This window comes from Hyperolius riggenbachi, chromosome 2, assembly GCF_040937935.1.
Source record: "Hyperolius riggenbachi isolate aHypRig1 chromosome 2, aHypRig1.pri, whole genome shotgun sequence".
Taxonomy (NCBI): Eukaryota; Metazoa; Chordata; class Amphibia; order Anura; family Hyperoliidae; genus Hyperolius; species Hyperolius riggenbachi.
Window position 1 is genome coordinate 457,389,201 of NC_090647.1, and position 27,287 is coordinate 457,416,487.

At 44.3% G+C, this 27,287-nt stretch overlaps 1 protein-coding gene across 1 annotated transcript; it reads right to left on the reverse strand.

Annotated features, from left to right (window-relative positions):
• Positions 1-336: 336 nt before the first annotated feature.
• POLDIP2 (DNA polymerase delta interacting protein 2) lies at positions 337-27,279 on the reverse strand. The gene is made up of 11 exons (XM_068270089.1): positions 27,065-27,279; positions 22,124-22,205; positions 21,544-21,641; positions 17,775-17,871; positions 17,482-17,557; positions 16,180-16,287; positions 15,961-16,097; positions 13,271-13,297; positions 3,126-3,251; positions 2,957-3,036; positions 337-746 (listed from the first exon to the last, which is right to left on the reverse strand). Exons 1-11 carry the CDS (start codon positions 27,223-27,225, stop codon positions 632-634), a joined length of 1,107 nt encoding a protein of 368 aa, XP_068126190.1. The 5' UTR covers positions 27,226-27,279; the 3' UTR covers positions 337-631.
• Positions 27,280-27,287: the final 8 nt, after the last annotated feature.

Here is a 27,287-nt window from a genome sequence, read left to right on the forward strand (position 1 = left end):
GATCAATATATCAGATGCCATTGGTTTTGATGAGACCACAATGCACTGCTGATAGCTTTAGGCTCTCCAGCACTTTGCTTTATGAACATTACCCCTGGGCTCTAACCTTTCAAACTTCAGTAGCATGAATGGGCCATTGGGTAGAAGTTGAAATAGCAGCAAACATTTTAGCAGGTTGGGGCTTTGGAGAGTGTTCAAACACTGGGTATGCTGTCAGCTGTCCTACTACCAAGGAGAAGGTGGGTATTCCCAAAGAAAGAATTGTGTTTGCCCAGTTTTAGTCAAGTAATTTCTGTCACCATTAAATAGTACAAAGAAAAGAAAAATACAAACACATCAGTAAATAGAATGCTTTATTCAAAAAAAAAAAAAAAATTCTTTTAGTCCCAAAAGGCTCCCTGATGTTTCGGAAGGACATGCAATTGGGACAAGACCTGCACTGTAGGAATTAAATAAAATGCAGCAGCTTCAGTGTTTGAGGGGGATTCCAACACAAATCCTCCTCTCATATTAGATAAAAAAGGGAAGCCTAGGGAACTGGGTAAAACAACTTCCTGTTCAGTCTGAGATACAGTCCATTTGATAGGTAGAGTTCATCAAAGTGCGTTTTAGTCAAGGCTGTGTAACATCGCTACCAGTGAAGACCAGATGGGGGAGTCTTTTCATCCTTGTTACTCTCCAGAGAGAAGGGAGGAATCCTGACATCAAAGTGAGAGTTATCAGGTCGCTCAAAGCGGAACGTTCCCCTGAAACAAATCAACACAAACTGAAAATGAAAGAGATACCTCAACTTATGTTCAATAATTCTGACAAGGTCACAGCAGCCTTTATCACTGATGTAGTTACACAAATTGTGCAACATGCAAATCCCCAATAACCCAGAGAGGTAAAAAGCATTAAGTCTTGCGAAGCCCTCTAGGCTGCTGCTTAGATAGCTAGTTGTCAGCTAACGGAATCACAGCTGCTGGCTTTATTATTATGCTCAAATGCTTTCCCTTTCTGGGTTAGAGTCAATTTTCAAGCTACAATTGTTTCTCATCACTAATCAGCATACATCTTTAAAGGGGCCCTGAGCAGACATTAAAATGGACACATGAACTTACCTGGGGCTTCCAACAGCCCCTTGTAGTGGATTAAGACCCCCGACATCCTCCGTTCTGCCCCCAGCGGCTCAGTAAAGCAACAACTTCAGCTAAAGTCGTGGGTCAGTGCGCATGCGCAGCCCCTCCATGCATCTGTCTCGCTCGCCCGTTGCTGTCAGCTTTCCACGCACGCTTCTTGAAAGAGTGAATTGCAGAAGAGCAGAAAGCTTATGGCAACAGGCGCGCAAGCAAGATGGGTGTTTGGAGGGGCTGTGCATGTGCACTAGTCCATGACTTTGGCTGAAGTTGTTGCTTAACGGAGCCGCTGGGGGCAGAACATAGAGGCAGGAGGACGCCGAGGAAAATCAAGTTAATTTGCCCATTTTAAATGTCTGCTGAGGGTCCCTTTAACTCATGTCCAAAAATTGACTTTCTCATCGTTAAAAAAAGAAAATCGAAAACCAATAACTTATCAAACTTTATTCGTTAAAGTGAACATTGAGTGAGTGGATTACAGAGGCTACCATCTTCATTCTCTAATAAATGCCAGGTGCCCAACTTCTATGCTGATGCTCTGCCCCAAATACAAGTCACTGGCCCAGAAGGAGCAGGCAGATCAGATGCTTTGAATCCACTGGCTGCATGCCTGCTGCAGGTGTGCAACTCAAAAAGAACTAAAGCCAAAAGCTCAGTCAGGCAACTGGCATAGTTTATAAAGGAAATAATAGTGCAGCCTCTATATTCCCTCTCCCTTCAGGTTCTTAAAGGGGTTATGTGGCCCTTTCTCAAATTGCAATTTAAATGAAGAGATATGTTCCTTTCATAAGTACTAATCTTTTTCCCTGTCTGGTGTAGAAACAGCTGAGTTGTCTCTCCTGCTCATTTCTAATTATTCTTCTAATTAGACAAATATTGTGCTGCAGAAAGAGGCAGACAAGTCTCTAGAAGCTGTTCCTCCCTGCTACTGCCTCCCCCTCCCCCTGCTGCACATCATCTGATGAGTCATCCCTGACCTTTCTGCAAGCTCCAGACAGCAGGGAGAGGGAGATCTGCCTCTTGTGGCTTCAGCTCAGCTCATCTCTGTGCACAGCAGTACATGGAGACTGTGCACTGACCCGGAAGCACTTTACATTGCAGCCATCGTGCCCAAAGGTTTAAAAATTATATTTTATTAAGTTATTTATTGGCAGCGGGGAGCTGCAAAAATAGGAGAAATGAAGAGTGGGAATAATGCGGGAAACAGTAGTATGTTTATTTTAATGTGTTGTATAATTCACCACAGATCTTTAAGGGAGGGGGAGAGAAAAAAAAAGTGTTTAATTCCTCATTTCCTGGTTGTCGCCCTTTGACCTGGACTTACTGCGCATGCACAGTATATCCTAGTGGGCTGACGTCAAGAAGCAAAAAACCGCAATCGCTCAGCAAAACCGCTTAGAAAAGTGTTTCAAAGGGAAAAAAAAAAAAAAAAAAAAAAAAAAAAAAACAGTACGCAGGTAATCGAAAAAAAAAAAAACCGCCACAAAACCCGCCCAACGCAGACGGACACGCAAACGGAACTCAAGGTGAACGAGGCCTCGCTGTCAATTAGAAGAAAAAAAAAATCCACCTAACTTTATGTGAATGATTACTGCAAGCAGCAGTCACTATTAGAAGAGTCTACACACACACGAGCGGCTGGAGCGTACATGAGCAACGGAAGCGTGCGAAAAGCGGCTTTCTGCACTGGACATACCTCATCAGGAAAAATCAACATCTTGGGCAAGTCAGAGGTAGTTATTACAAAAATAAAAAATGGTCACAGCAACCTCATAAAAACTATAGTCCATAATGCAGAATTGTTAATGGGCATTCCACTTTAGTATAAAGCTGCTCACCACATATGCCCACTGGAGGCTTGTAGAGACACATGACTACTGTACTGGAAAGCTGGCTGCTCCTTTGACAGAACTGGCTCCTGAAATCAAATCCATGTGAAAGCGTAAATCATTTAGTAAAAAGAACAGAATTTCAGAGTACAAATCGGCAACAATACATCGTATTTACCCTGCCAACAACACCACGACCTCTCACAGTTTCCAGGGTTCCCGAGAGACTGAAGATTCTCCAATGGCGTTCTCGCAACTGAACTACTTCATTACCAAGATTCTCTAGGCGGATGCAATAACGCCACTGCAAAGGTAACAAGCAATTCACATTACTGACTTCATATAGAACATAACTCCATGTGCAAGCACTGTGCAGTATCAACACCTGCTCTATCACAGCAAACTATGCAAAAGAAAAGCCTTTCAAAAAGGGTCCCTGAGCAGTGGCCTAAATTAAAAATCTGGACTTACCTGAGGCTTCCTCCAGGCCCCCGTAGCCCCCGAGGACCTCTGCATCCTCTTGCTTCCTGCTACATATAAAACAAAAAATGTAGATTTCTCGCAGAGTAAAATGCACGATAAAACACATTTTTCCTGTGTTTGCTGCTTATAGGAGCTAGTAAAAATCTGACAGAACTGACAGGTATTGTACTTGTCCATCTCCTTATAGGGGAATCTTAGGGTTTTCTACATTTATAAAAATCCTTACTGTACATCAGTTGCTCAGTCCATCTGCCAAAACAGTGTGCAAATGAATGAATAGGGAGTCTGGCCAGCATCTTTATACAGATCCTTTCCAGGGAGTGCTTTTGTAAAGAATACAGAAGATACTGATAAAACCCCATGAGGAGATGGATTAGTCCAAAACCTGTCAGATTTTTTTTACTGCCTATTGTAAAACAGCAAAATAGGAAAGTAGTCATTAATAGTGCATTTTACTCTGAGAGAAAAATGATAGATATATATATATATTTTCTCTAAAACAATTAGGTAGATAGTATCTAGTTGAATTTACATGGCAGAAGTGATGTTATAATAAGAGCATCAAAAATACTCCAAATTACAGAGTACTAAATACATCATGCCTATTGACGATACATTCTGTATCCAGGGATACCAGGTATTCTCAAAGTGGTGGCTCCTGTCCATCAGATTAGCCTTAATTTTTTTTCATTTAGCATGGTGATATGGATTTGTTTAAGTACCAATTGATAGGGTAGTGAGTTTTGAAGCCAGCGGAGAAATATACATTTTACAGTCACCTAAAGGATTATTACGAACACCTGTTCAAATTCTCATTAATGCATTTATCTAATCAACCAATCACATGGCAGTTGCTTCAATGCATTTAGGGGTGTGGTCCTGGTCAAGACAATCTCCTGAACTCCAAACTGAATGTCAGAGTGGGAAAGAAAGGCAATTTAAAGGATACCACAGCCCACAGGCTGTGGTAAAATAAATGCAGCATGTGTAGGGAAAAAGAAAGGACATACTCACCACTCCCCTCGCTCCCAGCTGTCGGGTCCCGCTCGTCTGCTACAGCTCCCGGTACCGGCCGACTCATCTGACCCCTGACCCGGACATACTGCTCTGCGCATGTGCAGTATGTCCAATCATCTTCCCTTCTGCCGTCGCATCATGACGGCAGAAGATCGGACACTCCCACGCCTCCTCCCTGCCCAGCGTGTGCGCTCCACTAATAAAGCTAGCGTGACATGCTAGCTGGAGTCACGCTGGGAGCGGCGATTTGGAGAGAGAGTGGAGTTATGAAAGTGCCCGCTTCCCGTCCATCCCAACTCACTCCCCCTCCACTCTCTCCAAATCGCCGCTCCCAGCGTGACTCCAGCTAGCATGTCACGCTAGCTTTATTAGTGGAGCGCACACGCTGGGCAGGGAGGAGGCGTGGGAGTGTCCGATCTTCTGCCGTCATGATGCGACGGCAGAAGGGAAGATGATTGGACATACTGCACATGCGCAGAGCAGTATGTCCGGGTCAGGGGTCAGATGAGTCGGCCGGTACCGGGAGCTGTAGCAGACGAGCGGGACCCGACGGCTGGGAGCGAGGGGAGCGGTGAGTATGTCCTTTCTTTTTCCCTACACATGCTGCATTTATTTTACCACAGCCTGTGGGCTGTGGTATCCTTTAAGCAATTTTGAGCGTGGCATGGTTGTTGGTCTGCTCAGTTACTGGGATTTTCACGCACAACCATTTATAGGGTTTACAAAGAATGGTGTGAAAAGGGAAAAACATCCAGTATGCGGCAGTCCTGTGGGCAAAAATGCCTTGTTGATGCTAGAGGTCAGAGGAGAATGGGCCGACTGATTCAAGCTGATAGAGCAACGTTGACTAAAATAACCACTTATTACAACCGAGGTATGCAGCAAAAAGCATTTGTGAAGCCACAACACGCACAACCTTGAGGCGGATGGGCTACAACAGCAGAAGACCCCACCGGGTACCACTCATCTCTACTACAAATAGGAAAAAGAGGCTACAATTTGCACAAGCTCACCAAAATTGGACAGTTGAAGACTGGAAAAATGTTGCATGGTCTGAAGAGTTGAGAGAGTCACAATTTGGCATAAACAGAATGAGAACATGGATCATCATGGCTTGTTACCACTGTGCAGGCTGGTGGTGGTGGTGTAATGGCGTGGGGGTGATTTTCTTGGCACACTTTAGGCCCCTTAGTGCCAATTGGGCATAGTTAACCACTTCACCACTGAGGGGTTTTACCCCCTGACCACCGGAGCAATTTTCACCTTTCAGCGCTCCTTCCATTCATTCGTCTATAACTTTATCATTACTTATCACAATGAAATGAACTATATCTTGTTTTTTTCGCCACCAATTAGGCTTTCTTTAGGTGGGACATTATGCCAAGAATTATTTTATTCTAAATGTGTTTTAATGGGGAAATAGGAAAATATGTGGGAAAAAATTATTATTTTTCAGTTTTCGGCCATTATAGTTTTTAAATAAAGCAAAAAATTACAAAAAAAAATAAAAATTGGGGAGTGTGGGAGGTAATGAGTTAATTTATTGTGTAAATGTAATGTTTGTATATGTAAAAGCAGAGTTAGTACCTGCTAACGATGTTTTCAACAATCCTTCAGGGCAAAGGTGAGACGTAGCTCCTCCCAGGAACAGGAACAGACAGCACTTCCCCTATAAAAAAGTCACATGGTTAGTCCACCCTCAGTGCGTTTAACCAAGTACCCGACAGGTGAACATTCCACTACCCATAACCGTGCAACTATCAGACACAGACAATTAACACCCGGGTGGGATCGTTGCCCTGAAGGATTGTTGAAAACATCGTTAGCAGGTACTAACTCTGCTTTTTCCCCACAATCCTTCAGGGCAAAGGTGAGACGATTAACAAGTAATACAACCTCAGGGTGGGACCAATGCTTGGAGAACGTTTCTACCAACCGCCTGGTCGTGTGCAGACATTGCATCAATTCGGTAATGACAGATGAACGTAGAAAAGCTTGACCACGTTGCTGCTTTACATATTTGCTCAGGCGAAGCCCCTGCATTATTAGCCCAAGAAGCTGCCCTAGCTCTAGAAAAGTGAGCTTTAAATGAAGCAGGAGCCTCACTTCCCATAACTCTGAAAGCTTCTATAATAGCTAACCTAATCCAATTAGCTATAGTAGATTTAGAAGCTATCTGACCTACAGTTTTCCCTGAAATAAAACAGATAAGGAATCGGTCTTCCAGACATCTGCAGCTCTGTTCAAGTATTCCAGAACACATCTTCTAACATCTAATGAGTGAAAAATCCTCTCTTTTCCACAACTTGGATTCACAGAGGGTAGGCAAAATAATATCCTGCGACCTGTGAAACCTAGACATAACTTTTGGACAAAACTTTGGATCCATCTGTAATACTAACCTATCCTGAAAATAAGGACTTTTCATAGACAAGGCCTGTAGCTCACTAACCCTTCTGGCTGTAGTGATGGCTACTAAAAATACCGTCTTTAATGTAAGAAATTTAAAAGAACTGTCCCCTAGCGGCTCAAAAGGACCTTTGGACAGCCCCTCTAATACTAACGATAAATCCCAAGGAGAAACGTATGGCTTGTAAACTGGCAGTTTCCTAGATAGAGCCTTCCGAAATCTCAGTATTGGAGAGGAAGACAAGGGGATACCTGAAAAAGCAGATAAGGTAGCAATCTGCACCTTAAGCGTACTCACAAATATTTTTATCCCAACCGTACTGGAGAAACCAGGACTGCTGGGACTGACAAGCTATCAAACTTAGAGCCAGATAACCAAAGATGGAAAGTCTTCCAGTATTTCAGATAGATCCTCCTAGTAACTTCCTTACAGCTAGTAACAAATGTAGAGGCTGCCTTCTCAGATACTCCCAACTTTTTGAGTAAGGCTAATTTAAGATCCAGACTAACAGATTCAATTTTCCTGGATGCGGATGCCACAGGTTCCCTTGTAGCAGTAGATCCGGCCTGCAAGGAAGTCTCCAAGGGTCTTCTGATGCTAACCTGAGAGCTGAAAACCAGCTCCTTCTCGGTCACCAAGGTGCTATCAAAATCATCCAATTTTGACAACCTCTCCATTTGCTGATGACTGCGGGAATCAAATTGAGAGGAGGAAATGCATACAGAAGTGGAAAGTTCTACTCTTGAATGAATGCATTCACCCCCCTGCTTTGAGCTCTTGGATTGAGAGAGAAAAAAAGTCTGAATCTGGGTATTGTCTTCTGTTGCAAACAGATCGATTGACGGTGTTCCCCATCGTTTTGTGATGTCTGCGAAAACACCTCCTTGTTTAGAGACCATTCTGATGACAGAATCCTGCTTCTGTTCAGTTTGTCTGCATGTATATTGAGTGTTCCCTTGAGATGAACAGCTCTCAAGGATGACACATTCTTTTCTGCCCAAGACAAGATGTCATCCGCTTCCTCCTGCAACAACAGGAATCGCGTGCCTCTGTTTGTTGATAAACGCTACTGCCGTAACGTTGTTCGACTGGATCAGAACATTGGACTGCAACAGTATCGATTGCACCTGAAATAAAGCCAGCCTTACTACTGTTAATTCCTTTCAATTGGATAACCTTTGAGACTGATTTTGTCCATTTCCCCCGAAAAGGCTCTGTGAGCTATATGAGCTCCTCAGCCCCAAGCGCTTGCATCCGTAGTTATTACGTTGTCTACAGGCCCCTTCCAAGGCCTGCCCTTCACAAGGTAGGATTCCTCCAACCACTGTTGCAGAGACAACACACCGTTTGAGGGATTTTGACTTTGAAATCTAATGTTTGTGGACGACCGTCCCAATTTTCTAGGAGGAACCTCTGTATCTTCCTGATATGCGCTAATGCCCAGGGAACTGCCACCATCGTGGATGACATTAACCCAAACACCGACAAAATCGTTCTTAGGGAAAATTTGTCTTCCCCTTGTAATGATTTCACTGCCAAACTTATCTTCAGAATCTTCTTGGGAGGAAGGAAAATCATCTGTTTTACTGAATCCACTAGCATGCCAAGAAACTGAGTTCTCTGACTTGGAATTAGAGAGGACTTCTCCAGGTTGATGATCCAACCTAGGGATCGGAGATGTTCCGATACCAGATTCAAATGGATTTTCAGCTGTTTTGCTGAACTTCCTAGAATAAGCAAGTCGTCTAAATACGGAATGATTAAAATCGATTGTTCCCTTAACGGAATTAATGCTTCTCCCAGAATTTTTGTGAACATTCTTGGGGCAGAAGTGATCCCAAACAGGAGGCAAACAAACTGGTAGTGTTCTACCATCCCATTTATTCTCACTGCAAAACTTAAGAATTTTTGTGATTTTTGGTGAATCGGCATATGCCAATATGCATCTCTTAGATCCAGAGATGCCATAAAGGCCTCTGAAAACAATAACTCCCTTACTGATTCCATCCGAAAAATTTTCATAAACCGACTCAGGTTTGTTAGGTGCAGAATCAGGCACAGGATGAATTCCATTACCTTGTACAGCTCCACGGAATATGTTAGCGCTTTATAAATCAATAATAATAATAATTCTGTCTTAGCATGTTCTGCAATATGCTCAAAATCTCTGGAACCAGAGTGGGATCTCTTAGGGCCTTTGAGATCACAAATCTTGATGGTGAAGGAAGGGCAAACTATTTGGAAACCAAACATTGTCTGGCGAATAAATGGATTTTTTGACACTTTTGCCCACCTAAGAGAAAGTATCTTAGCCTTCCCCCCACCGCCTGACACGAGTCATTGGGATTCTTACTGGGACTCTAGAGCTTTAGACTTAAAGCCCCCTTTCCTGGACTTGTCAAAAGTCCACCTCCTGCCTTTACTTTGATCCTTAGAGGCATCCTTTTGATCACTCCTTGGCTTACGAAAAATATTGCTACCACAGTCTTCTGTCTCTTAAGCAAAACTTTATTTTTATTCAATGTTTTTTCCAAAGCTGAATCCAGTTCTGGACCAAACAACAATTCACCTGAAAAAGGGACACCACACAGCCTGTTTTTGGATGAGATATTACCATCCCATATTTTAAGCCACAAGGCTCTAATAGAAACAGAGCAATGGACCTGGCAGTAAACCTAATTGCTTCAGCAGAAAATATGCAGCAGTTTAAATGAAAATAGCAATAGAATTAAACAATTGCAAAACAGGTGCACCAGCCAGTATGTTAGCTTTGAGCTGATTAATCCACAGCTCCAAAGTTGTGGCCACACATGTAGAGGTAAAAGCCGGCCTAAACATAGCCGCACTAGCCTCCCAAGACCTTTTCAAATAAACATCCACCTTTTAATTAAGTGGATCCTTCAGCTTTGTATAATTGATTATGAATAAACAAAACAGCTACCACATCCTCAATACAGAATTTAAACTTTGAAACAGATTCAGATTCTATTTCTCTAGTGTCTGAAACTATCAACTTCAGTCACAGATACTCCAGATACAGCAACCTGAGAAGTGGATGGATTAGCATTCAATAATGAGGACTTAATTGATTCCAATGAAGCATTAATCACCTCTCTAAAGGATTCAATGTATCCTGAGCAGAGTGACCCGGCTCCTCCCCTACAACCCTCTGTATGCACAACTGACAGAGTTTTTGCATAGGGCAACATAAAAATTGCACAAAGGGCATGTTTTATCATTAGGAGGATGCCTATGCTTATCTGCAGCAGCAGCAGATTTAGCAGAAGCCTTAGTATTGGCATAAACAACAACACAACAAGGCATGTAACTCTGCTCACACATATAGCACAATCAGCCCAGAAAGAGAAACCATTATCTCACCTTTTGGGCGGCCTGGTTGCTCTCAATCCTCTCAGCGTCTGACATGCTTCCAGCTGACACATCCAGCGCAGGACAAACTCTCTCTGAGCAACAGTGCTACAGGCCTGCGCAGCTTCCCCTTGAAACATACCTGGCCTGCCGCGAATGGATGAGTGGCGGCCCGGAAGCTGCAGAGAGAGTAATGAGCCGGCACTACAAATTGTTACTTTCGGCATACCCGGCGGAAAGTACGCATCCGGACGCGGCCAAGCGTCCTAATGGCCGCCATGCGCTCCACGCTGCACATGGCCGCCGGCTTACCTCCGTCCTGCTCACTCCGCCGCAAGGCCGCCAAGGGGAACCCACGCCTTCCACTCTTGCTCTCCCTGGAAGCGGGAGAGAAAGGTAGGCAAACCCCAGGAAAGCTCCAGCCTGGGGCGCATGGCCAGACTGCCTCAGTACCACAGTCTCAGCCACCCAGAGAGATCCACCTGCAGCCCAGCACACAGGCTTCACCCAAAGGGGAGATGCCGACCTGCCTGGACGCAGGAACAAACAGCACTGAGGGTGGACTAACCATGTGACTTTTTTATAGGGGAAGTGCTGTCTGTTCCTGTTCCTGGGAGGAGCTACGTCTCACCTTTGCCCTGAAGGATTGTGGGGAAAAATGCTTTTAGGGTGTAGTTTACTATTTGGCCACAAGATGGCCACAGAGTGTTTGTTTACATGCGACCTGTAAGCGTCTGGAAGGACGCTTACAGGAAGCAGTAGGAGGCTGGGAGACGCACAATGATCTCGCTGTTTCTGAAAGAAGCAGCAGATCATTGCGGGGGCTTAGATCAACGAACGGGAATGGATTTTCCCGTTTATTGATCTCCGGGCGAGCGGGCGGCGGCGTGCACGAGCGGCGGGTGCGCGCGCACGAGCGGCGGGAGCGCGGACAGCGGCGGTAGCGCGGAAGGTACGGATTTCTCCGTCCCTGGTTTTTTAGGAGGGAAAAAAGGGGCGGAGAAATCCGTACGCGTGGGGGTAAAGTGGTTAAAATGCCACGGGTTGCCTGAGCATTGTTTCTGACCATGCCCATCCCGTCATGACCACCATGTACTCTGATGGCTACTTCCAGCAGGATAATGTACCATGTCACAAAGCTCAAATCATTTCAAATTGGTTTCTTGAACATGACAATGAGTTCACTGTACTAAAATGGCCCTACACAGTCACTAAATCTCAACCCAATAGAGCATCTTTGGGATGTGATGGAACGGGAGCTTCATGCCCTGGATGTGCATCCCGCAAATCTCCATCAACTGCAAGATGCTATGCTATCAATATGGGCCAACATTTCTAAAGAATGCTTTCAGCACCTTATTGAATCAATGCCATGTAGAATTTAGGCAGTTCTGTTTCTAATAATCCCTTAGGTGAGTGTATATGCAGTTTAAAATGTACAATTGTTTGCAATAGTGGTCCTTTAACTGCCAATTTTATCTTTATGATTTAACCAGTCCAAGAATGCAGTACAAACCCAAGTTAGTGCCTCCCCCTTTGCTTCCTAGCCCATCGCTGGGCAAAGCTGCACAGAAGCTCACTGATGAGGACCTAATTTCATTCCACCCCATCCAGCCTTGGCAAATCATCCTTGCCAAGCTAAATGCAGCAGAAATCACCCAAGCTGGAAGTCATGTAGTCATACGCGTTTTTTAAATTTTTTTGGAAACTAGTTCAAGTTAGCTTTAAAATTACTATTCCATTTTCAAGCAATAAAATCAGCCTTTTAACCAAACTTCTATATCGCAATCTGCAAGTGCTTAAAGAGAATCTGTATTGTTAAAAATCGCACAAAAGTAAACATACCAGTGCGTTAGGGGACATCTATTACCCTCTGTCACAATTTCGCCGCTCCCCGCCACATTAAAAGTGGTTAAAAACTGTTTTTAAAAGTTTGTTTATAAACAAACAAAATGGCCACCAAAACAGGAAGTAGGTGTACAGCATGTCCACACATAGAAAATACATCCATACACAAGCAGGCTGTATACACCCTTCCTTTTGTATCTCAAGAGATCATTGTGTGTTTCTTTCCCCCTTCTGCTCTCATGCACTGAAGTTTCAGGCTGCTCTTTTCTTCTTGCAAACAGCTTTGCCCTTGTCTGTAATCCTCAGTATGTGAAAGCCCAGCCAGCTCAGAGGACGATTTATCCAGCTTGTAAAAGATAAGAGAGAAGAGAGAATCTGCCATAAACTAAATAACACACAGGCAGTGTGCAGAGAGGGGCCTGGAGGGGGGAGATTCATCACAGAACCACAACACTTAAAGAGAACCCGAGGTGTGTTTAAAGAATGTTATCTGCATACAGAGGCTGGATCTGCCTATACAGCCCAGCCTCTGTTGCTATCCCAAACCCCACTAAGGTCCCCCTGCACTCTGCAATCCCTCATAAATCACAGCCATGCTGTGAGGCTGTGTTTACATCTGTAGTGTCAGTCTCAGCTGCTCCCCTGCCTCCTGCATAGCTCCGGTCCCTGCCCCCATCCCTTCCCTCCAATCAGCAGAGAGGGAAGGGATGCAGGTGGAGACTGGAGTTCTGCAGGAGGCGGGGAGAGCAGCAGACTGACACTATAGAGATAAACACAGCCAGCTCTGACAAGCTCTTTGTCAGCAGCGTGGCTGTGATTTATGAGGGATTGCAGAGTGCAGGGGGACCTTAGGGGGGTTTGGGATAGCAACAGAGGCTGGGCTGTATAGGCAGATCCAGCCTCTGTATGCAGATAATATTCTTCAAACCCACCTCGGGTTCTCTTTAAGAACTTGGCAGCCTTCCAGACACAGGCCGACAAGTCTGACAGGGGAAAGATACATTGATTTATTACAGAGACTGTTATAGTAGAAAGTGCTGCAGTTAGCCAGAACACATTAGAATAGCCTTTGGAACTTGTAGGATGATAAAAAACAGGATGCAATTTTTGTTACGGAGTCTCTTTAAATCATCAAATCACAATGAAAAATAGAAAAGCTTTAACTACACCATATATGGAAATGATCAGATATTTACCCAATACACATGGGAATTCTGTGCTTCCTGTGTGAGAAAAATGCAAAACTAGATTATATACAGTAAATGGGGCACAAACATTTTCTACAAACCCATAATATACATCCCAGGCAGCTGCTCCTAAAACTGTTGCATTTTTGAAGCAAATCCCCCAAAAAAGAGAAAAGAGGGATCTGGAAAAACACTGCACCACTCTGATATAATCAAAAAGAGTTACATCTTTATTATATATCATAATCAACAAGAATCCATGAAAACTATTAAAAACCAGGTAATGGGTGGACCACTGATACATCACGTTACATGAAAGTAGAAAATATAAATACACCTCAGTAATCAACTATTGTCGGTAGCTCAAAAATCAATAATAATCCATGCATGAAAAACACATGGATATGAAGATCTTGTCACAAAGTGAATAAAAAATTGCACAATAATCCATAAACCGTCCATAACATTACTCCATGACACACAGTGAATAACGAGTGTGAACTATATTTGTGCGAGTATACATACAATTCCATATGCACACATCAGCAAGGTCCGCAATGTGACAAATATTTGCAAACCAATGTGAAAAATAAGAAAACAAAAGTGGGATTACAGAGGTGAGGGAAGAAAAGCAAAGGGTAAACAGAGGAATACCGTGGTGTGTAAAGGGTGTGCAAGGGATGCGGAAAGGAGAATGACCAGGCCGAGTGGAATTGCCAGTGAAGGCTGCGTGTACTGGGTAGTCAGCGCTACCAAGGAAAGGAGTGAAGGGGGGGAAAGCAGAGGAGCAATGAGGGAGTGGAGGGGATAGCTTACCAGCTAAAGGACACGGAGGAAAAGCGGGCCACCCAACGCAGTCACGATCGCCTCCGGGCTACGTCACTTTATTGTCTGTGGGGGAGGGTTTTGGGAGTGGACCCCCTCATGATTGATCTATTAAGATTTGAGTTTTGACTTGGAGTGGTCTTATATACAATATAGATTACTAAACTAGAGAAGAATATTTTTATAGGGGTCTCTTGGCCCATATTGTGGCCTTATGATTAATTTCATATTTTTTGATACTTCTACTGTGCTGTTTTTCTAGTAAAAAAATAGGCCCTCCTATGATTCTGGGAACATATGGAATATCATATTCAATGATAAGGATATATAGGATATACAGGAACCTCATGTTATATCAGCCTCTGAAGACATCTCTTCATAAACGTTACAGCCTCTACAGTGTCTGGATGTCTCCGTTGAGCAATATTATATTTACAATGATCTATATTACATTTAATTGATGTGGTGTTTTATGTGAAAACATACTTTGTATTTATACATATTCATACAAAGCAGCAATATAAAAATTTCATGTAGTTGATGTCATATTGATGGCCACTAGATGGCTCCTCTGTCATGTACTGTGTCATTAGCATCATGTGTAATATGCGCTTTGCATAACATAATATGATAGATATATTTTTTATGACTTACCTAGTTTTGATTGATTTAATATTTACTTATATTCATAACCATTCTCTTCCTTTGATTTGTGGGAAACTTGTACTTTGTATTCTCCCATTACATCTTTATCCTTATAGCCCTCATCTTGCCCATAACATTTGCGTGATAGGTAGGAGGGATGCACCTTTTTAGGTGCATCAGCTGGAATCCTCTGCGCGGCCGCGCACAAACTGATTAGGTAGTAACCAACCCCTCCCTCTTCTGTCCATATAAATATGGGCTGTTAACGGAAGTGACGTAGCCCAGAAGAAGCCGCTATACAGCGGCGAATCGCGACGGCTTTGGGTGACCCAATTTTCCTCCATGTCCTTTAGATGGTAAGCTCTCCCCTCTACTCCCTTATTGCTCCTCTGCTTCCCCCCCCCCCCCCCCTTCACTCTTTCCTTGGTAGCGCTGACTACCCAGTACACGCAGCCTTATTCCCCTCACCTTTGTAATCCCACTTTTGTTTTTTTATTTTTCACATTGGTTTGCAAATATTTGTCACGTTATTCAGGGCCTTGCTGATGTGTGCATATGGAATTGTATGTATACTAGCACACATATAGATTTCACACTCATTCACTGTGTGTCATGAGTAATGTTATGGACTGTTTATGGATTATGGTGCAATATTTTTATTCACTTTGTGACAATATCTTCATATCCATGTATGGATTATTATTCATTTTTGAGCTACCAACAGTAGTTGATTACTGAGGTGTATTTATATTGTTTCTACTGTCATGTAACATGATATATTAGTGGTCCACCCATTACCTGGTTTTTAATTATTTTTATGGATTCTTGTTGATTATTTTTGGTATATGCGTGTTTTGGATCTGTTCTGCACGCCTGATTGGTATATATGTAAATCAGTGTTTGGTGCTGACCCTACCCCCTTGGTTTGTTGCATTTGTGAAGCAAATCTATTATATTTTAAGCCCAAACAATGTATAAATAGTTAAATTAATACAGTATTAGAAAGGGAGAACTTTCCGTGCACGCCACACCAGCCTGCAGCTGCTATTCTAAAACACTGCATCAAATATAAACACTGACAGAACGCTCAATTAGGTTTTTAAAATAAAAAAATATCTGGTTATCAATTCAAATTCTCGCTGCCTCAGCAACCTACAGTTGACGTTAACCCCACTTATTCTGACACTGCTTTTTTTAGTCACAAAGTAATAAACCATTGTAAGACAGACCCTCATTCCCATGTAGAAAGGGATCACGGTGACTCGGATGCCCTCAGTGGTCTCTCTGTGCACATCTGACAGTTCTAGCCATGGATGGTTCTTCTCCTGCCATGCACGCAAAGTTTCCCTTGCTACAAATGGTGGCACTGTAAAGTGAAAGGGCCATACAATAAGAGAACAAGTTTACTCTGCATCAAATATGAAAGGAACAAATAGAAGGGCTTTTACCTTTGACTTGATCATAGCTGAGGAATCTCTCAAACAGTTCATGCTGTATGGGGACTTGATCTGTAGAGTTGTATGGAAGGATGTCTTCATGGCTCACATAATCTAAACCTTCACATTACAACAGAAGAGAAAAACAAAGAATGGACAGGTTAAAGAAATCTTATCTCTAGACACAGAAATAAGACAGCATTGTAGCACTGTTATCCATGTGGCCAGGCTGCAAATCAAACCTATTGATGGCTTAATTTTATCCTGAAATGTTGATATTTGGTAGCATATATGTTAGAGTAGAAGCTGATCTGAATACAAGTCATCTAGTTCTACCTATGAAACCAGTATTAGATGGCATCCACCCCCCCCCCCCCCCCCCCACTCCCCAGTATAGCTATCCAAATGTGCCCCAATATTAGCCAGATGTGCACTTATTAGGTGCCACACACACCCAGATGTGCTCTTAGTATTAGGTAGCCCCCATCCCCAGTATAAGTAGTCAGACATGGTCTCAGACACAGTAATAGGCGGCTCACTTCCACAATATAGCTAGCCAAATGTGCCCCCAAAGTTAGGCAATTTCATCCAATATACAAAGTGGGGTTCAGCCATACACCCCCCTTCTTTGTTACGGTCTGATGTTTGTACGATGGCACACCATGTGACTAAAGTAATAAGCTAAAGCTGGCCACTAACGGTCCAATTTCTAGTGAAAAATCGTTCGAGCGATCAGAAATTCTAATCGGACGAAAAATCGTTCACTACACCATCAACTAACCAATCATTGCTTCCTATCTATCACGACCACAAAGAAAATCCAAATTTTCGTTCGGCAAAAATTCATTCGGGCGACATTTTTTTCACTCGTTCATAATCGATTGTGTCCACCAATGGAGATTATTTACAACCAATCCGATCAGAATTTCTGATCGCTCGAACGATTTTTCACTAGAAATTGAACCGTTAGTGGGCAGCTTAACACTGATCTTTTCTGCACATTTCGATTGCTGAAAAAAAAGAAAACTTGGCTTATACTTGAGTACATACGGCAAACTGAACTGGCGCCAGTTCAAACAGGTTTTACCTGGCTGGTCTAAATGAAACCGTCAGCTAGAAAATAAGCTTCCCATAGAAAACAAGTTGATACTGTTCAGTGGGGATGGTCAATAAGATGCAAATAATGCCGAGCAGATTGAGAATGGACCAATCCAATGAAGCCCATGTGGGATTATATTGGTTCATTTCCAAGCAGCATATATTTGCATGAAAAATGTGCACAATTCCCTTTTCAAGCGATGTCAGCTCACATACCAGGAATGGCATACAGAGCTCGGCTGTCATCATGGTTTGCCAGGAACGTCACTGCTTCTGTCTGTGATCTCTGTGACTGAAAAAGAAAAAAAGTCATCACTGAAGCATGTCTCCAAACAAAATATCTGATCCACAGCAGGGAACAGTAGTATTGAACAAGTCAATGTTTTCCTCAGAAAAATATACAATATGGATATTGACATGAAATAAAAACAAGATATCGGTAACAGCTCAATCCACGTACATACAAAGAAACACTTGTAGGCATTGCGTTCTGGCTAAAACACACTTACTATGTGGGGACAGTCTCTGGCATCTATTAGTACTTGATAGTAAGTATGTGTCTTGCCTTTAACCTCTTTGGATCCATGAGCTGCTGATGGGTCTGATCTGCCAACATAAAACAAAGAATTGTGATGAATGAATAGAAACCATACTACAGTAATAAGGAATTCATTAAACAAAAGGCCTTCAGACTGAGATGAATAAAATGCTGTGTAATGCATACACAGGTCGATCATTCTTATCAATCGAGCCGCTGATGGCTCGATCGATAATTTCCGATATGTCCGATCACCGCGCGGATCGATTCCCCACTCGATACCCGCAGGCGGACAATAGCGGAAATCGAGCGGAAGATAAGGAAGCGCCCGCGGGGACGAGCAGGAATCGATCCGGGCGGCAGCGGCGGGATTCGAATCGAGCCGCCGGATCGCATCGTGTATTTACAGCACAACTGGCAGCTCTGCTCTCAATGAGCTGCTTACCTACAAGCGTTATAAGCATTCAGCTGTCAAGGAAATTCCTGTTAACAACTGCGATCGATTGTAATGGATGGAAGCTAAAATTCAAAAAAGGGTGGGGCTCCAGAGCCTGTGACTTGCCCCCCCCAAGTCTCCACCCAAACTAATAGTACTCCAGTCTGTATCCTTCCATCTTCATCCTCACCAGCGCCCATGCTTCATGACCCGGGCGCCATGTTTAATGATACACACATCATCTGGTGACAGAGAACAGGCTCTGGGGGGAGGTGATTATGAAGAAGACAGAAGGACACTGGAGGGAGCTCCCGGTGGTAATGATTGCCATGAGTACTCTGCAGGGTCCCGGAGGAGCACTATTAACCTTGGGGGAGACATGGGGGCCCCCAATCCGCTAACTCTGGTGCCTTACAGGACAGAACTATCTGGGTGTAACAAAAAGGGCCACCTAGGTTCCATAGACTTTTAAATATTTCATGCTGAAATCTATTAAAATGTGTGTGGTAAGAATAGATTCCTTTCTGGTCAGATTCTGATCTGAATGAGACCCATGTTTTGGCTACTAAGGACATCTTAACCACTTAGCAACCCTTGCCACGCTTATCTACGCCCCTTTAAAATTCACCTGGGGCACAGGGGCGTAGATAGGCATCTCCTGTTTGTTTTCCCACTGTGAGCGTTCGCGTGCACGCGGATGCGCGGTCGCGATCGGCACCCGCTGGTCAGCCAATCAAAGTGCTTACAAGTTTGAATAAGCACTGCCAAAGCCAATGGCAGTGCTCATTCATTCAGAATGTGTGTAAACACTGAATCAGTCACTATGCTGTTACAGTTACTGAGATCACTCGTGAGAGGATCTCAGATAACTAATACAGCATTAGTGAGTGATCAGCATCAGTTAGGTTTTTTTTTAAATAAATTTTACCCCCATTAGGCCCATTAACCCTTGCCTCCCTAAAATGTTAAAATTGCTGTGGTTTTTAGGGGAAAAACCCTGTGGTAGAGAAGTGGTTAAAGGGAAGGTTCAAGCAAAATAAAAATGAGTTTCACTTACCTGGGGCTTCTACCAGCCCCATGCAGCCATCCTGTGCCCTCGTAGTCACTCACTGCTGCTCCAGTCCCCAGCTGGCAGCTTGCCGACCTCGGAGGTCAGCGGGCCGCATTGCGTACATTTTTACGCATTCCCGCTAGTGCAGGAACATTAACGCATACATTTTTACGCATTACTGGTTCAATGCGTACATTTTTACGCATTCCCGCTAGTGCAGGAACATTAAAGGAAAACTTAAGTCAACTATAAAAAATGAGATTTACTCACCTGGGGCTCCCCTCAGCCCCCAGCAGCCGATCGGTGCCCTCGCAGCCCCGCTCAGATGCTCCTGCACCTGCCGGCGAACACTTCCGGTTTGGCCGTCACCGGCCGACAGGCATGGGAACGCGAGTGATTCTTCGCGTTTCCAGCCTGTATACCGCCCCCCTATGCTGCTATTGCGACCAGCTGGCCGCAATAGCAGCATAGGGGGCAATATACAGGCTGGGAACGCGAAGAATCACTCGCGTTCCCATGCCTGTCGGCCGGTGACGGCCAAACCGGAAGTGTTCGCCGGCAGGTGCAGGAGCATCTGAGCGGGGCTGCGAGGGCACCGATCGGCTGCTGGGGGCTGAGGGGAGCCCCAGGTGAGTAAATCTCATTTTTTATAGTGGACTTAAGTTTTCCTTTAATGTTCCTGCACTAGCGGGAATGCGTAAAAATGTATGCAATGCGGCCCGCCGACCTCCGAGGTCGGCAAGCTGCCAGCGGGGGACTGGAGCAGCAGTGAGTGACTACGAGGGCACAGGATGGCTGCATGGGGCTGGTAGAAGCCCCAGGTAAGTGAAACTCATTTTTTTATTTTGCTTAGACATTCCCTTTAAAGAGAGTCCTGAACAGGTGGGCAGGGTGCAGTTAACATTTTGCTGAAATTATGCCAAAAATGTATTCAATAAACCTCTATCCGCTATTAATTCCCAATGTCCATAGATATTGTAAGGCTCTCATAGTCGCACACTAATTAATACAAAATAATGTGGGACAGATGTGAAATAGGGCAACTGGGTTTATTAGTTTTTACAACAAATACGTTTGTTGTTTTTTTAAGAAAACTATCCAAAATCTACATATACACACACTCTAGATGACATTTGGCAAAGGTGGCCACACAGAAGTATCTTGGATGAGAAGTTAGCATGTGCATAAAGACCCAGCACACCTTGAATTTAGCGACCGCGGTACATGTCTGCTTCCCCTTCAAGTTCACCTCCTTACTCTGCCCACCAGAAGCAGTTCTGAAGTGTACTGTGCTATTGCCTGTTCTCCACCCTCCATAGCAACAGAATGCAGCACTAGTCTGTAGGCTAGAGATGTGTCTGTACAACACACTGCCCCAGACTGTAACCAAAGTCCTGATCCCAGCAGGCAACGGTAATCATATCTTTAGACCACTGTTCATAACCGTGGCCATCTCATATCTGCCCTGGATGTTTCAAAGCTACTGTCCAGGAATGATTATTTCAATATATCCTAGTTCTTAAAGAGGGATTGTCAGCCACAAAAATAAGATTTCATTTACCCACTACTCTGTTTATTATGCAGCCTGCAACCTTACCCTGCATTGCAAGCACTCCAATCTATTCAGAAATGTTTCTGCTGTAATAAATCTTATCTCAGTCAGCCTGGCTCTATTTGGTCCTTGTTGACTAGAAGAAAAGCTTGTCATCAACCCTCCCACATTCCTGCTCCTCACTGACTGGCTGAGGGCAGTTCAGCGAGTTGCTGAAATATGATCTGTGCTCACATGTATGTACAAAGCAGTGCAGTTTCTAGGAGAAGAAAAAAAAGTAAGGGAGGAAATGACATCAGGATTGGCTTCAGTCAGAGGGAATCAAAATGGAAGAGGCCAGGAACAGTTCTCTATTTACTCAATAACATTTAATGAAATCAAAAGGTCGACAGTAAAATACATATGTTAGGCAAGTAGAACAAGTAGTTATCTACTTAATGTGGGATTTTATTTTTTCATGAGATAGTATGGCTGTCCCTGCAGCTTTAACCACTCCCCGACCGCCTAACACCGATCAGCATCAAGTCCTGGGAGCCCAGATGGCTTTCAGTAGTTCTCAGATCTACTGAATTTTCACTTAACTACTGTGTGAATGTCAAGCTTTATAATACGGTTTTTAGCATAGGCTACAGAATTTTGCTTCCATAGTTCTTAAGTCTGCTCTTACATTAGGGAATGTTTAACAAGCATAGTAAACTTACTTTTCTGAAGCAGATGAAGCAACATCTCGATCGTAAAGTCTTGCTTGCCATGGGAAAAGAACAATGCCTCTGTAGCCAAAGACACTGTGAAGGAAGAGCTGCAAAAGATGCAAGAAAAGTTTAAAATACAAAGAAACTGAATGAATAAAAAGGAAAAGATCTAACCGCACTAGATCTAGGAACCTAGACACTACAGAAAGCCTCCACTATTAATATAACCTCTCTAGACACAAAGCTCTTTGTAGGACAAGAAAAGGCCCAAAGGCTTGAATGCAAACTACTAAAATAGAGCTGAGCCAGTGACATGTTCTGTTCCATGCCCGAGTGGGGAGAACAGCGATCCGCCAAGCTGAGTCGCTGGCCAAAAGAGTTCAGGAGCTGCCGTACACATGTAGGATTCTTGGCAGAGGCAGTTATTGCTGACTTTCATCTAGCTAGCGTCTCTACAGAACTTATGTTTTTTATATCGTAGCAAGTACCTAGTGACTGGCATACACATTTTTTTTATTTTTATGAGGAACGGCTTGTTTTATAGTAGAAAGGACTCAAGTCCGTCTATCACCTGATCACCATCTCTTACCTGGCCGGTTTCATATTTTCCCTGGAGCTTTGGCACCTCAAATATGCCCACCGTTTCCAGGACTTTACCTTCTGGTCTGTTCCTAAGTGGAAAACAAAGCCTACATAAATAAAATTGAAAAGCTTGTAAAGCTTAAAGCGGATCCGAGATGAAAAACTAACTATAACAAGTAACTTGTCTATATATCTTATCTAAAGTTTAGAGATAGTTTACACAGCATATCTAGCTGCAAACAGCTTCAAAAGTTTATGATTATTTATTCCTGTAATACAATGAGGGCAGCCATGGTATGTTTGTCACAATGTCACAGGCTGAGGGCTGGAGATGCTATCAACTTTCCTGTGTGTAAATTCAGTCCCCTCTCCTCCTCCCCTCTGCCTCTAAAATCAATGGCTAGTAACCTCCTCCTCCTCCTCCTTCTGCCCAGACTGAGCTCCCATAAGCCCTTGCTACAGTGCCAAGGCATAAAAGGAGCTGTGGGCGATGCTTGTTTAGTTTATAGGGAATTAGAGTATTAAAACAAAACAAATAGTATTTGGCTTGAGGAATGCCCTATAAACTATATGAAAGGAACACAATTATGCAATGAGTAAAAGTTTATCTCGGATCCACTTTAAAGGACAACTGTAACAAGGCGGCTATGGAGGCTGCCATATTTATTTAATTCAAGCAATACTAGTAGCCTGGCTATCCTGCTGCTCCTTTGCCTCTAATACTTTCATCCATAGACTGAACAAGCATGCAGCAGATCAGGTGATTCTTGCATTATTGTCAAATCTGACAAGATAAGTTGCATGCTTGTTTCTGGTATTATTCAGACACTAATGCAGCCGAATAGATCAGCAGGGCTGCCAGGCAACTGGTATTTTTTAAAAGGAAATAAATATGGCAGCCTCGATATACTTCTTACTACATGCATTTGCAATGACAAAGTATTCCGCCACATCAGGAAAATCGTGGATGGAACGAAAGAAATTGTGCCCAAACACACACAAATGCAGACGCACTACAACAAAAGTGTGTTCTCTGCCTTACCGAATGGATGACAGGCATCTGTCTGAACTATACTTTACTCTGCAGATTACTTTAGCATATTGCAAATTCTCTCAAGTCTATACGTTTACTTTCCATCAGCTAGACTTCAGCCAGGGAACACTGTCTCCAGAGTGTATACAGCTATGACATTACAGAGCTCAGCTATAGATATCCCTCCCAAGTGTCCATCACATTACATTACATTACCCATTATGCACCTTCCTTCACAACAGGACTTGTACCAGCTCCATGGCTTTATTATTCAGTTCAGACTGGACAGCACACAACAGCCATCCATGTTGCAACAGGCAGCATTTGCGAATCACTTAGGCTAGAAGCAGATTGGTATTATCTTTAACATGTAAATTATGCATGCCAAAGGCAGAAACATTGACCATAAATGGAGAAACTACTACTCCGCTACTTGCAGGGAGACTGGGTGACATTGGTGTAGATATCCCAGCTGTGGTGGAGCCAACAAAAAAGAAACTTAGAAAAGCAGGGGTACATAATTGAGACAGAAGAAGCTTCATAGAAGACCCAGCAAACTGGTTCCACTACCAACATACAGTACAGCAGTAGGTCAACCGGCTGGGGCAGGGCTGGAGCTTTGAAAGGACTATTCACAACTATACACATTTGTCTTGAAGGGATCAGGGAAAATAGCTCAGGACATATCCCACAAGGGGACAAAGCCTTTTAATAAAACCTCACAAAGTCCTGCAACTTCCACCTTCGTAACATCTGTAAGATTCACCCTTTCCTGACCTCTGCCACCACCAAACTCCTCATCCATGCCCTCATAATTTCCCGCCTTGACTACTGCAATGCCCTGCTGTCTGGTCTCCCTATGACCCGAACAGCCCCACTGCAGTCCATCATGAATGCGGCAGCCAGAATTATCCACTGCTCCCATCGCTCCACCACGGCAGATCCCCTCCTAGAATCCCTCCACTGGCTTCCTATCCAGTCCAGAATCAGATTCAAGATACTGTGTCTGACCTACAAATCTGTCCACAAAACCTGTCCAACCTACATTTCCGATCTTACTCAGAGGTACACACCTAGCCGCTCACTCCGCTCTTCCAATGAACTTCGCCTAACCCCCCCCCCCCCCCCCGCATCACCCAGTCCCATGCACGAATCCAGGACTTCTCAAGAGCTGCTCCAACACTATGGAACTCCCTACCTCCACCCATTAGGGCAGCCCCCTCCAACATCTTCAAGAAAGCCCCCAAAACTCATTTTTTCACTCTGGCCTACTACCCCTCACAAGTGCTCTAAACCTACAGCTGAACTCTGGTCCCCTACCATTCGTGTCCTTACCTCTCCCTCTAGATTGTAAGCCTTTGGGCAGGGTCCTCCTTTTGTGCCCTACCTGATCTTGCACCTCCATTACTGTGAACCCATGCTATGCATCTGAGTGAACCTAACTTGCCTAATCTCCATGCTCCATCCAGTGAATGACTAAGCATTACCTGGTACTCATACTATGGTGTGTGATCTGGTTTTCTTGTATTCCTGTATTGTCATATTGCTGTATGTCACCCCTAAATATTGTCTGTAACCTAAATTAATGTTCAGCGCTGCGCAATATGTTGGCGCTTTATAAATACAATAAATAAATAAAATAAAAATAATTATAGGCTCTACTAAAATATAACCTTTATTAGATCATTAAAAATAGTAAGCAAGGGCACAAAACAAGGGTAAATCCCACACTGAGCTGTGGCACCAAATAAGCAGATGTTAAAACTGTCCATAAGCTAGGTGGAAAACACAGCTTCGCCACTGCTCCTGACCTGCCTCCAGCATTTCTTGAAAGGCTGACAGTGTAGGACGACCACCCTCCCACAGTACTGTAACATGTGGGAGGCTGTGTGGTATTCCAGGCAGCACCCTCTGCAGTAACGCACTCAGGGCTGAAACCCACCAGAAGCCTTTTCTAAGCTTAAGGCCCGGTTCACATTAGCGGTTGTTTGCCAAACGGACCGGATGACCTGACCGGATCCGGACCGGATCCGGATCGGAACCGTACGGTTCTGATCCGGATCCGATCCGGATCCGGTCAGGTTGCATCAGGTGGTAATCAGGATGCGATCCGGATCCGTTTGGCAAAGTTAACGTAAAAAAAAAAAAAAAATGTTGGGGTCTGGGAGGTCAGCAGAAGGGGGACCTGTGGAATCAGGCCCTCTGATGTTTAGCACTCACCTCCACCTCCGACATGCTGCCAACATCCTGCCAACACCTCCAGCTCGTGCTGCTCCACTCCAAAATGCTTGCCCATGTGTCCCCAGCCAATATCGCCGCAAAAATCCGCATAGGAAGTGGGGTAGAACATCCGGATTTCTCAGCCAGTGTGTTGTGCGGCCTCCGGTTCCCATTTGTTTGTATTGGCCGGATGGTGCAGTCCGGCTCCGCCCCGGATACGGCTGCCGGAGGGGCCGGATGAAAAAATAGCGCATGTTGGAACGGAGGCCGGAGTCCGGATCCGGCCCGGATCCGGTCCGGCTCCGGTTCTGCAGAACAGACCCATGTGAACGGACGCATAGGCTTTAATTGCTATGCCGTGCGTCCGTTCCGTCCGTTCTGCAGGCGGCACGGCGATTCCGGAGGGCCACCGCAAGTGTGAACCGGGCCTTAGTGATTTGGAAAAGCTCTTGCTAATGCAATGCTATGGAGGATTATTATAAATTCACATCGCTCTAGTGAAATCACACCCATAGCATTACATTGGCAAGAGTGTGTAAGCGTCGGACGTGTGCGCGCGGCGGGCACATGCGCGGCGACAGACCTAGAGCCCATTTTTAAACGGGCTTAGGTCAGCTAGTAAAACAATAAAATGATAATTTGTGAGTTCACTTTTCTACACTGAGATGTTTTGTACAGCAGATGACAGTACAATCTCATTATAGTAAACTCTAATATAGTAAAACTTCAGGTATAGTAAACTCAATGTCCAGGTTCCAGCCAATCAAAATAAGTACATGGGTGTAATGTCTGGAATAGTAAACCCAGAAATAATAAAACGTCTGTTATAGTTTGGCCCCTGCAGTATTCTGTCCAGCTATAGCGGAAAGTGGGCAGGAGCATGCATCAGAGGCCCTTGAGCCATGGTCCGCAGGTGGGCTAGCAGCCACTTGTAGCCTGCTCGCTATCTGCACACTATTATGGGTCTGTCTTAATTCCCTCAAAGGCACCAGCCAGTGTGTAACCTGTTGCCTGGTTGCTAAGCAATTTGCCCCTGCATGGCTGCATTGCTACATTATTCACCCGCCACAAAAATATGAACAGAGAAGCACACTATAGAGTACATAAGGTATCTGCCTTAAATGGTCAGATCTATGCTTCCTATGCAAGCTGTTGCAGGATTACCACATGCAAATTATTGCATATTGATCACTGTGATCTAGCTCAAGACACTGTCTTTGTTCACTCATTGAAACAAAAAAGGATGACTCCCAATTATTGACTGAATTAAGATACAGTACATAGTGTGCTTGAGTATGACAATTTCTGATTTAGTAAACTACTTTACCCAGTCCCTTGGAGTTTACTATAGAGGGATTCTCCAGCATAAGCTGCAGCAGGCAGCACACGTTTCGATTCCTAAGCAGCCCCCTGTATTTCAGGCCTAGGACGTCAGCACAAGGTGATCCTGCAAAGCCTGAAGGTGCCGTATTTGCCAGATAAGCCGTGTTTACTGTGTATATGATGTATAAACAGAGCACAGCGCCCCCAGGAGGCACGCCCGCACACAGCATTAGGTAGGTGTTGCATAAACTTATGTACGCCGTAGCTTGGCTGTTCCACATGTGATTTCCAAGCGCCGTCACTGTCGCACTCCCCAGCCCGCAACTCATACTGCCCCACTAATAATGCACACATGGCACAGGGTTACATTACCGGGAGGAGTGCGCCCGCTCCTGCTGAAAGCGACAGCCGCACACAGGGCGCAGCAGCGCACCCCGGGCCAGCCGGAGCTCCACATTGACACCGCTCGCCAAGCCTCCCTGGCGAAACCGACTGAACACCGATAGGCAGCGCCGGGCCGCACACGCCGCCATGGTGCAGCGGGACCCGTGCGTAGAGCTTGTTACGCTGCAGGCTGCCCATGCGTCAATGACGT

What these genes read in the sequence shown, in the direction of transcription:
- POLDIP2 (XM_068270089.1), bottom strand. Translation starts at nt 27,225, where the DNA reads ATGGCGGCGTGTGCGGCCCGGCGCTGCCTATCGGTGTTCAGTCGGTTT. An exon ending in AGCTCTGTATGCCATTCCTG is followed by an intron (nt 16,288 to 17,481) that starts GTATGTGAGCTG and finishes TGTAATGTGAAG; the next exon opens with GTTTAGATTATGTGAGCCAT. An exon ending in AGAATTCCCATGTGTATTGG is followed by an intron (nt 3,252 to 13,270) that starts GTAAATATCTGA and finishes TTACCTTTGCAG; the next exon opens with TGGCGTTATTGCATCCGCCT.